We start from the raw sequence: 12,364 nt of genomic DNA, 5'->3' as shown, positions 1-12,364 counted from the left end.
AGTTTGCTGTCCCTGAAGCCTGGAAGCATTTCAGCCCACGTGCCCTTCTGGACATGCGGTTGAGTGTGTTGCCTGTCTGTTTTCATTTGTATCTCTCCCCAGGTGCCTTTCTCATCTAAATTGACCAGACCTCTTGGTTTGGATGCTCTGTAATAAACTCCCTCTCTTGGGTCCCCTTTCCCCGCAGGAGTAATAGCAGTGGTGATATTCATCATCATCTCCGTCATCGGCATCATGACCCGGTTCCTCTACCAGCACAGACAGTCACATCGCACTAACCAGATGGAGAAGGAATATCCGGAAAACTTGGACACGTCCTTTAGAAATGACATTGATTTGCAAAGCACAGTGAGCGAGTGTAAGCGGGAATATTTCATCTGAAAATCTGCAGGGTCACCTCATACTTTCTTTGTTCTTTTTTTTTTTTCTCCCCTTCTCTTTCTCCTCTCTTCTCATTTTGGTCATTCCCTTCCACTTATTGGTTTTCCGTTTATTTTTGGAACATACCTGCAATCACCACAGCATCTATCCCCTCGAACCAACCCAGAATACCAGGCAGCTATGGCCACTGCCTTCCTCTTTGACAAACTCACCGTGGTGAAAAAGATCACGCAAGAGACAGACTTGACAACATTAGACAAGGAAGAGACACGTGTGCACACGAACATCTTCAGTTCTGAATTTCCAGTTTCCAGGATACGCCCTTCACATCTGCAGCCATCCCGTCTTGCAGGCTTACCTTGAACCTGAGCTCTGTGACTTAGGCATGTACCCATCATCCTCAACACCCCCCCATTTCAAGTCTCTTCTAACCGGGGAACTCAGGGTACCCAAGAGAAGATGTCAGGGCCTGGCTTATGATAGTAGCACTTCAGAAGGAACAAGAGAGGTGTGTTTTGTGTTAATGCTCCTGACCCTAGGAAGTCCTTTGCCCCAAGTCCTCATCATTCCCTATGGCTTGGATGCCCTGAGTATTTTCAAATATAGGATTCCTGATAGTAGTGGGCTATGGCTTTGTTCCTTTCTTACCACCCTCTCCTGGGGCTGACCGTTTAGAACACACAATAGCATAAACCTAGGGGAAGCATGGAAAATAGTAGCTTGATACTAGGAGGTAAAAAGAAAGCTGCTAGGAAGTAGATGTTCTATAACTTCAAAAATGCCTCTTCCAATTTAGTAAGAAATGTTAGCTAGGCTGTTCCTGGAATTGTTATACTGGAATATAATATATATTCCAGGATATATATATATATATATATATATATCCAGTTGGCAATTCAAATAAAACTCTAAAATAGTAACTGGTTCCATGAAAGAACCTAAACCATCTTAACTCAGCTTTAAAGATAAACAAAAAGAAAACAAGACAAACAAAGTGAACAAAAAAGACTGCATGAAAGAAAAGAAATAACCAGACAGAATTCTTTCCATCCGGCCACTCACTAAAGTCTGGTGAAGAAAGTAAGCATAGGTTTCACCCTTTCGAATGGACATCATAATGCATGTCTGTCCACTGAGCCCTTTTCCTGAGAAGTTTAAGAGGCACTGACCTACGAGGCATTCTGGCTAATGCCAGCACACCCCTCCTGCTTAATTTCAAAGGAACTCTTAGGTTCTGTAGCGCATCCCATGTTCAAATCTGTGTCATCCTGTGTGTATGGAGGCCCCGCATGCTTCTTGTAGGAACAAACTCCCAGGCAAGGCAGAGATCCACTTTAGGGTCGTTGCCCACTTTTAGTGATAAAGCATCAGAGAGACACAGTCACTCCTTCAAGAAGGTGTCTGGGCTCATCCCCAGGTGGTGGTAAGAATCCCAGTGATTTTGCTATAGGAATATTCCCCACTGTTTGTTGCTGGGTCACCTTAAGGAAAAGCATGGGGGGAACGGGGGGACCATATCAGTGCTCTGGGATGCTGGGAATGCAGATGGAATGGTGCATAGGTGTGGAAAGTACTTGCTTGAGTAACTTTATGAGACAGACTGGGTTTGGGAGACAGTGACCACATAGCTGTGGTCCAGCCTCCACAGTTAGCAGGCATCCTGCCTTGTTCTCAGTGTGTCTGCGCCTCTGACTGTTTAACACTTTCCTGCAGGATGAGGCTCACGGTGTGGAACTCCTCTGCCTTGCCTCCTTTCAGGTCTAAGTCAGGCTTTTCTTTCCGTTTCAGAGCATGGGGTGGGTAAGGATTTAGCTTGTAATCATATTTCTCAGCTTTAAGATGTTTCGAAATACCCACCCTCTTTTTAAAAGTCTTCTGTGCATTCTTAATCATTCCCATTATATCCTTTGGCTGGCAAATATATTTTAAAGTGATCCTAACAAGGGCACATTTTTTTTCTAACTTTAATAAGATGAATGATCTGTTAATAAGAGGGAAAGATCTTTAAATACTGTTTCCTCCTGCCCTGTTGGCTCCTATTTCCAATTTCACTTTTGAGTTTTCAATTTCCATAAAAAGGCTGTATAAATCAGTCTTTTCCTTGCCTACATAGTCCTTTGTCCCCTGAAATAAAAGTCACCATGAAGTGTAGTGGGTTTAGCCTGAAGCATCTCCAATAATGAAATGGAAAAGGAAAGGAAGGTGTGAGTAATAAAGCTGCAACTGCTCATTATTCAAGTCTCTGAGAGCAGAGACTGTATTTTGCTGACAGAGAACTGTTAGAAGAAATGGAAGACTAGCCAAGGCCAACTTCGAGTATTTGCTTTTCTCATCTATTTATATATGCTTGTAGGTAGCTCTGTAGGGTGAAGAATTTGGGGAGCCCCATTCTTGTCACAGCTGCCCTGCAGAAGCTACCAGCACACCTCCCCGTACATATAGACTATAAATCCATCAATAGTACGTATCACAGACTTAATGACAAATGCCAAGACAGTGCAATCTGCATGTCACTCTTAGAGTCTCAGGGCTAAATCAGAACTATTTTTACAGGGTTGGGATGTTTCATAACCCCAGAGAACACTAACTCTCACCAGATGTGTATGGAAAGCAAGCAAACTGCTCCCTCCAAAGGAAAACGCGATTTCCAGTTACAAATAAGTGCTAACTCTGCCTGTCTTTCCTCTGTGGTACCACAATCCATGGAGTGTTGTGCAATTGTTTAATTGTGTGAGTGTTTCCATTCTTGAACAAGTATAATCTCAAACAAACTGTCCTGGAAAGCATTTGAATTCCTCAAGACCATTTTCTGCGTCGGGAGTCAGGTTTCCTGACTGCCTGCTCTGGTCAGCCGCATTAGCGTAACCCTACATGTTAACCCTCGGTCTTTGGTAACTGCTGTTTACCAAAATATTTTATGGAATGTGGTCACTTTACAGTAAAACCAAAAATATCTGTGCAATTTCGCATTCTTAGGGGGCAATTTCATGGATCCCATTCCCACCAAACAAACCTGGTTATGTTAGCAACCATGCATTTGCTTACCACAAACATTTATTTAACACCTTGTGTGTTAGGTTAGAAGGTCATGGTTTCTAGGAGAAGTTGTCTAGGGAAGTGACATGGCCACTTCTTTAGATATATTTTTAAGGAAAAGCTTAGCCTCTTCTCTACTCAGAACTGCAAGTGTAATATTTATTTTAAGCATCCTAGGGCTGATGTTTTTAGAAACGGTTTTGATTATCTTTAGTAATAACGGAGGTGGTACTAACCTGACTTCCATCTTTTGTTGGACTGATGCTCACCACAGGCAAAAGAAAAAATAGTTCTGTATTCATCCCTCATTGAATAGCCAGGAGTCCAGGGGTTGGGCCAGGTATTGAGCGTACATCTGTTACACCTTGTTCTTGCCCTTGGGATGCTCATAGCCTAGCAGGGGAGGTGGACACTGCTGCTGTAATGGGGGTGTGGGGGGTGTAAAGTGCTATAGAAGTTCGGACAGAGGCCCTTCACTAGCATTCTTGCAACACCCTTGCTAGAGACTGAAAGAAAGATACTTTCTGGAACATATTTTTTATTTTTCTCCTTGTTTATTACTTCCACCCTCTATGGCTGCTTGGTTTCTCTTCCTAAAGCAAACATCTCTCTGTGCAGCTGTGTATATTGAAGGAAGATGGGTTGACCCTTGGGGGATGGCAGGATGAATAGTTGCTCTGTCTCTAGGTGACTTTGGGGAGACCGTGTTCTCTCTATACTTGTTTTAATTCTGGTTGGGGGTGGAGGGTTCTCAAAGTCCTCCCTCCTTTTCAGACCTGGGTGAAAACCCGGGGACCTATCTCAGGCAGGAAACAGCAATGTCCACTTTGCCCTTCCTCTTTCCCTCAGCTTTTTTGGGTTGTGACCCATCACATGCCCTTGGTCCCTTAGGAGGTCCTTGTCCTGTATCAGCTTCTCCTGAGACACCCCTGCATCCTGCTGAATCATTTGGACTCTGCTTAGGAAGGTCTCTGAGAACTGGACAAAGTATGCCTTTGAAAAATAACTGACTAGAAGGCATTGTCCATCAGGCGAGGTCTCACGACTGTGCTTTGGTGACTTTTTCCAATCCTGGACACCCCACATTTCTCTTCTCTGAAGGAAGCTAGTTCAGTGAGAGAAGCTGCATGGGAGGCTATATGCAGACCATCCTCCCCCTGACATTTGAGGAGATGGGAATTAGGCCATTGCATTCTTTCTTATAAAAAGACTTGACGGCTTGCCCTGGCGTCTTTTCCCCCATAGCCATAACCCATCAAAAGTGCATTGTAACTGAGCCTGCCAAAGGGAATTTGAGATGCTGCATAAAGCTGTGCTTCTCATTTTCCCTTAACCTCAAGCCTTGGACATCCTGATTCCTCCCTTGGCCTCAAGGTCATAAGAAGCCCAAACAAATAAAGAACCTTGTTTAATGGTGCAGATGCCAAGGTAGTGAAAGGAAGAGGGTGTAGGCAAACTCAGCGCTTTGAGAATACTTGGAGGATACATGAGATGAGTGTGATTCCATGCCTCTCATGCAATTTGAAAGTGTGTTCTTTCAAAAACCCAGTGTCTTTGGAGTCCTCCTGTGTGCGGTCCTTGGCCCTTTCTTACCCTCATCCTTCACCCATACTCTGCCTTTTTAGGCCATCTAGCTACTTGCAGATAACACTTGTCCTTAGTTTCACCTCTGCTGTCACAAATTCCAGATAGATGAACCTCTTAAAGGGAAAAAAAAAATAATCACAAACACACATGTACACACACTTTATCATAATAGGGCTGTTATCTGGCTTCCTCTGTGACCTTCTCCACACACATCTATCTGATAGGGAGACACATATTTTCTTTGCAGTTTGAAGACTTCCTTTGAAACCTTCTCATCAGGTTTGAATAGTTCACTCTCTGTTTTTGAGTAACTTTCTTTTGTCTTGTTTTGCACTGGGGTATACTCTGAGGGAGAGCAGAAAAGCACATTTTTTAGTGAAATATTATACTTTGTAAGCCAGTTGTCTGTCTTTTGTAACGTTTATTTATGACAGAGTGGCAGTACAGAGGGGAGTGGAGATGAAGGCAGGACTTGGTGTTGGTGTTTTGACCACACCTGCTGGGAACAGGTGGAGGAGGAAGAGGAAACGCTTGGCAACGACTGATAGATGGATGGCCTTCCTACACCCAGGGGGTCTTGGCTTCCACCGTCAGTTACAGGGAGGGCCTCTCTCCCCACTTCCCTGGCTCCTAACTCAGGAGTCTCTACTGCATTTGGATCATCACCTGTCACATTCAGGAAAGAGGCAATATCATGGGCTTTGCATAAGGAATCTTTTTTTTTTTTTTTTTTTTTTCCCTATGGCCACATCCTTAGCTGTGGAAGTTCCCCGGCCAGGGATTGAATCCAAGCTACAGCTATGACCTGCAACGCTGGATCCCTGAACCCATGTCCTGGGCCGGGATTGAACCCATACCTACTCAGCAACCCAAGCCACTGTGGTTGGATCCTTAAACCACTGTGCCATAGCAGGAACTCTGAGGAATTCTTTACTCAACTTGGCATGATATTTTTGAGTCTTCCCTTCTTGACTTCAACTACATCTTTTTTGTTTTGATTTGTTTTTCCCCCAAGATCTTTATTTCATCAGAATTAGAACTGTTGATCACCACAATGATCTGACTTGCCTGAGTTGAACACCCAGACACAACTTTAAGGGAGAAAAACTGTCTGAAAGCTGCCTAGCTCCACTCTCCTGAATCAGAATCCCTGGGCCTAGAAGCCCCAAGGTCCTGAAACCAGCCTTGAGGTCTCTCTTTTCCCTCAGTGGTCCTGTAATGTGTGGACACTCCTTGATGCTGCAGATAAGATGTGGTCCCTCACTGGTCCTGTGTGATGGAGATAGGGTGTGGTACCCCTATCCCTGACAGCACGTGCTTCCAGGCGCCTGTCATCCAACACTGGAAACACTGTTTTCTTCGATCCTCCCAGTGACACGAGGGGTCCTTTGCAAAACAGAAGGACAAAATAAGGGAGTAATTCCAGACCACCATCAAAGGTGAAACGAATTGTCTTAGTGACTGAGTCCTGGTCTTATTGGTATTAACATCACCTTCCATGCCTCAGATGCCAGCAGTAGCCTCAGAGGACATGAGCACAGGATGCCCCAGGATCACTGTATTACACTGCAGACTCTTTGATAGCCTGCCCATAAGTAGAACTCTCAGTGAAAGCCTACCTGTCCTTTCCCATTCTAGCCAACCCCATCCCAGTCTTCACAGGAAGTCGTCTCTTCTCTCTGAAGTGCAGCATCAACCTGTGTGATCTTGCCCTGCCTTAAATACTCATGCAAAAAAAACATGAAACCTTGCTCCCAGCAGCTTAGTGGTATCAGGAGAGGGACTTTGCCTTCAGTGAGGTCCAACACCAAGAATTCTCTCCCTCTGAATCTGGGAGTTGACAGGCTTCCTGACATGTTGTGCTGTCCTGGGCTGTGACTGCCCTCAGTCCATTGCAGGAGGCAGAGAAGATGCAGAGGTGTCCTGGGGAATAAGGGATGCAGGCAGAGGGGGCCATGGGTCTTCCTCCAGGGTAAGCCAGGGGAGGAGTCAGCAAACTTTTCCTATAAAGGGACAGGCTGAACACAGTCTGCGTTGCCACCCCTCACCTCTGCTATTGTAGCAGGAAGTGGGCCATGCATGGACAGGGGCGTGGCTACGTTCCAATAAAACCTTATTTGCAAAAATAGGCCGCAGGTCAGATTTGGTCTACAGGCTGTGGTTGCTGGGCCCTAGGACAGACTGTCACAATGTCCACCTCTGATGGGAGATTAGCTTCTCTTTGGCACAGAGTGGTCCTCCTTTTGGAAGCACCAGAAAGGGTAGGGAGATGATTTTTAATCAGTCAATGATCAAATACAAAAGAACCTCTTCTCCAGAAATATGATATGTCACTCTTTATGATAGCAAAAGCACAAAACAGGTCACCTCTCTTTGTAGATCTTCCGGAATCTAGCTTTTCCTTTTGACCTTTGCATTTTCGCTCCCAGAACAAAATCCCAAGTGATGTTGCCTCGGTCCATGTCCGTTTTGTAGACCACGTTAACATGTCTTAATACACTGTATGGGGAAAAAAAATAAACGTTAGCCTTAGATTTCTTTGTTTTCTATGGTTCCTGTTGTACAGAAGAAAGACAAACTGTAAATAATGTATATTTAATAAAGAGAGAATTTTGTATGATTTTGTGTGGAAGACAGATGTGTCCTGCTGTGTTTTCTTGGGTTAATGAAGAGTCAAACAATTAATCCCTCTGCTCCTATTCTCATTCCTTAGACCATTAACTGCCAGACAACATGACCTGTGAGGTTGCTGGAGAAACACAAACCTCCCACTTCTTGGGTTTATTGATTTCACCAGGCCTGAAAGTGCTGTCGTGGGCTCTCTCAGCATTGGGTGGTTTATGCAGCTTGCACGCCTGGCTCAGTGTGTCCAATAGCAAGCACATGGACTTGGCACAAGTCATGTTCAGGGCTTGGGAGCCAGTCTGGTTTCAGCTACACACATGGGACCTGGCATCTCTTCTGAACCCTCATCAGCACCACTCCCGGGGCCCCATTTCTTGTCTCGCCTCACCTTCCCTTCTGCTCACTAATCTTCTTAATCCAACTGTTTGAGTTACTAAACATGCATTGTCATGGACTCAAACTCACTTCATACAGAGTAATTAAGATTTCTGTGTATGGGGTAGTCAGTAAAAGTACAGAAAATAAAAAGGGACAAGGGTTTTAAACAGAACAGTATCATGACATCATCAGATTTAACTTCCTCCCTCCCTTCCTTCATTTCTTTCCTTTTTAGGACCACACCCACAGCATGAGGAAGTTCCCAGGCTAGGGATCAAATCAAAGCTGCAGTTGCCTGCCCACGCCACAGCCACAGCAATACAGATCCAAGCTATGTCTGCAACTTACACCACAGCTCATGGCAATGCTGGATCCTTAATCCACTGAATGAGGCCAGGGATCGAATCCACATCCTCATGGATACTAATCAGGTTTACAATCTGCTGGGCTACAACAGGGACTCCTAACTTCCTTTTTTTAAAATTTATTTTACTGAAGTTTAGTTGATTTACAATGTTGTGTTAATTTTCTGCTGAACAGTATAGTGATTCAGTTACAGTTAGATAGATACATAGATATGCATCCTTTTTCATATTCTTTTCCCTTGTGGTTTATCACAGGGTATTGAATATAGTTCTCTGCTTTATACGTAGGACCTTGTGTGACATTGCTTATAGGTGGAATCTAAAATACGATCCCACTGTGGTTCAGTAGTAACAAAACAAACTAGTGTCTGTGAGGATGTGGGTTTGATCCCTGGCCTCACTCAGTAGATTAAGAAGGATCCTGCATTGCATGAACTGTGGTGTAGTCACAGACAAGGCTTGGATCCTGCATTGCTGTGGCTGTGACATAGGCTGGCAGCTATAGCTCCGATCTGACCCCTAGCCTGGGAACTTCCATATGCCGTGGGTGTGTCACTAAAAAGAAACAAATAAAAGAAAATATGACCCAGATGAACTGATCTACCAAATGGAAACAGACTCAGATTTAAACCCTATAAAATTGGATTGTAATGATTATTGTACAAGTATAAATGTAATAAATTCATTGAGTAATATAAATAAATAAATAAATAAATAATAAAAATCCCTCCCCCCCAAGATAATCACCTAACTGCACCGGGAGAGTGGACCCTAGGGAAACAAGAGCAGAGAAGAGAGAAGAGTGGGGAGGTGTTTCAGAACCTGTGGACAGTGATGGTGGGTGGAACGAGGGCTGTCGTATCAGAGGTTGTAATAAGATCTGGGTCCAGACAGAACCAGGAGGGCTGCTTACAGATGAGAAGGGAAGCCTAAGGCAACCAAGCATCCAGAAAGACTAAATTGGGGAATTAAGCAAATGAAGGGATGGGAGTGAAATTTTGTTTGGGGGGTGAGGCAGCTGTGATGTGTGAAGGGTATTTTGTTAAGTTGGGGATTTTGTTAAGTTTGAGATTCCAGTGAGGCACCAGGTATGGATGCAAAGCAGGTCTGGGCATGTGTCTGCGGTTCAGCTGTGAGGTCTGGCCCGGAGAGACATGGGGGAGGTATGTGTGTAAGTGTAGGTGTAAGTCTAGGTATATTCATAGATAGACATGCATCAGTGTGTGTGTGTGTGTGTGTGTACGTGTGTGAGTGTGAAAAAGAGAGACCATGGAGATCATCCAGAGTGTGAGTGTGACTAGGAAATCGAGCCGGGAAAGTGTGTGGTCAGAGGAGGAAGGGCCAGACAAGAATGGATAAATGCCATGTCCTGCTTTAGAGCCACTTGAAGAATAAATGGGGAGGAAATTTCATTGGAGTCGTCCAATGCACCAGAGAAGGGAGGGAACAGCATGGATCAAGGCTGGAGGCAGTTGTTCATGATGGGCAGGCAAACCAGACTCAGACCCATAATACCCCATTCTCTAGTTTTGTGATTTGAAGCACCAAACAACCAGAAGCCTTACATTTTTCAGAAGTAAAATGGAAAATAAAAACAAAAAGAAAAACTTGGAATTCCTATTATGCTCAGCAGGTTAAGGACATGACATTGTCTTTGTGATGATGCAGGTTGGATCCCTGGCCTTGCTCAGGGGGTTAAGGATCCAGCATTGCTGCAAGCTGTGGCATAGCCTCTGCTGCAGCTAAGATTTAACTTCTAGCCTGGGAACTTCCATATGCTGTAGGTGCAGCCATAAAAAGAAAACAAAAAAACTTCACAGATCCTGAAAAGTAAATGAAACTAAACAATACATGTATTCCAACAATGTACTTGGGTCAGCTGTCTGCAGAGCCTTCGTAAAACTCTTTATCATTTTCTCCTGACTGTCTTCCAATGCACACAAATCAATGGCAAAGTTCACACAGGAGTTGCTAAAGGGAGGCACAGAGTTTGGTAAAGAGAGGTACAGAGTTATTTGGTAAAGGGAGGCACAGACAAGGTGGTCGTGCTCTGTTTGGTAAGGGGGCCCAGGAGTAGTTTGCAGTGGCCAGGATGGGGCAGAGGCCTTGATTCCTAGTTCTGACTCTGCCGTAAATGAGCTTTTGGGGGGCCCTGGCTCCCCAAGAGAGAGCACATGATTCTAAACAATGAATGAACTGTGTATCTTAAACTTTTGCAATACAATTTGATATCAGTGGAACTGATTATAGAATTTGACCAGAGTCATTCCTTCAAATTTGAGCTCTTCTAATGAGTACTAAGGGACAGTAAATAAATGTCTTTTTTTCATTCATGAGAATCCACAACTCATCCCACAATAGCTTTTAAAACCATCCGCATGTACTAAAAACAATATCCGTTTTCCTTCCTTCCTTTCAGTGATCTGCTGTCTAGTCTCATAACATAATCAGAGGGTAGAGGAAGTTAGTGGAGAACTATGTTTACCTTAGCCTCTTGTTCGTATATGTATTTGGTTTAAGCCTAAAAATAAAAGAGAATAAAAAGGAGGCTTTCAGTCCAGACCTATGATATTCGGGACATTTTTAGTAATAAATGTTTAAACTATAGATGAATTGACTTTATTTACCATGATGCTTTAAAAATACATTTCCAGGTGCCTCCATTTGCTCAGGTAAAGGATCTCAGAGAATATGCCAGCTCTGAGCTAGGCTGAAATCACTTTGAAGGTGAGGAGGCTGTGGCAGAGCGCAATCTGTGCTGCTGAGAACACATCTGGAATATGAAATCCATCCATGGGGAGGAAATCTGAGTGCTGGTGACAGCGCTGCCTGATTGAAAAGGCAAATCCAGTTCTGCCGTGTCCTCTGAGGAGCTCCAGCTGTTCAGATGGGCCTGAGAGAAATAAAGGTTGTCTCAGAGCATCTCTCTCCCTGAATGGAGGAGAAATGCCATCATTTGCCAATGCCCGGGCCACTTTCTGTGACGGGTAGGTGTGGAGGTTCTCTCTCCCCCATTACATGGGTTTGGAAAGTGTGACCACTTGTCCTTGGCTCCCAGGGCCCTTTGTGGTGTCAAAGCTCTCATTTAAGATCTACGGGCTTTATGAAGAGAATTTCAAGAGACAAATGCGCTCCTGCAGTAATAATGCAATCATAAGATAACGATATTACCCAGTATTCTATACCCATAACTTATTGTCACTCTAAAACTGTGAGACAGGTATTGTTTTTGTATGTGTATGTGTATGTGTATGTGTGCGGATAAAAATATCCAGCATGAGAAAATTAATTAGCTAAAAAAACTGCACTTTCCAGCTCCCACTGTGGCTCAGTGGTTTAAGAACCCAACTAGTATCCATGAGGATGTGAGTTTGATCCCTGGCCTCATTCAGTGGGGCCCCAAGTCAAGATGTGCTGGCGTCAGAGCACTCAGTGGGTTAAGGATCCGGCATTGCCTTGAACAGCAGCATAGGGGACAGAGGCATCTTGGAGCCCAGATTTACAGTGGCTATGGTATAGGCCTACAGCTGCAGCTCCAATTTGACCCCTAGCCTGGGAATTTCCACATGTGGGAGAAAAAATAATGCACAGTCTTTGCTGTCACACACCCTTAGGTTCCAAGTCCGTTCTGTTAATCCATGTAGCTTTAGGCAAGGATCTTACCTGATCCATGTCTCAGTTCTCATCTGGAAAATAGGAATATGAACACCTCTTTCCCAGAATCAGGTAGCTAGTTAGCAAAGGAGTAAAGATATAAACGATTTTTGCTTTAAATCACACTTAGTGATACACAGGTGTTGCTAGAACTGAGTCAAATCATACATTTGGGCCCTGGTACATCTTCTCTGTCCCTGATTTATGCTCAGTGAAACTAGAGGAAGATTTCCAAGTAAAAAGACAAATACAAATAGATACTAAAGAGAGTTGTTAAGGCCTTGAATACATACTAACTCGCAGCTTTCTAGAACTATGAGCAATTACTATGAATCAGC

The 12,364-nt window shown here is 44.0% G+C and overlaps 1 protein-coding gene across 1 annotated transcript in view; it reads left to right on the top strand.

Annotated features, from left to right (window-relative positions):
• The window catches only part of CNTNAP5 (contactin associated protein like 5), an 865,036-nt gene extending 857,398 nt beyond the window's left edge, over nucleotides 1-7,638 (top strand). The window contains 1 exon segment of the mRNA XM_021075830.1: nucleotides 188-7,638. Coding sequence (XP_020931489.1) covers nucleotides 188-381 — 194 coding nt within the window. The 3' untranslated portion in view covers nucleotides 382-7,638.

Source organism: Sus scrofa, chromosome 15, assembly GCF_000003025.6.
Source record: "Sus scrofa isolate TJ Tabasco breed Duroc chromosome 15, Sscrofa11.1, whole genome shotgun sequence".
Lineage (NCBI taxonomy): Eukaryota > Metazoa > Chordata > Mammalia > Artiodactyla > Suidae > Sus > Sus scrofa.
The sequence above is the reverse complement of the archived record's forward strand: the minus strand, read 5'-3'. Positions and strand labels throughout refer to the sequence as shown.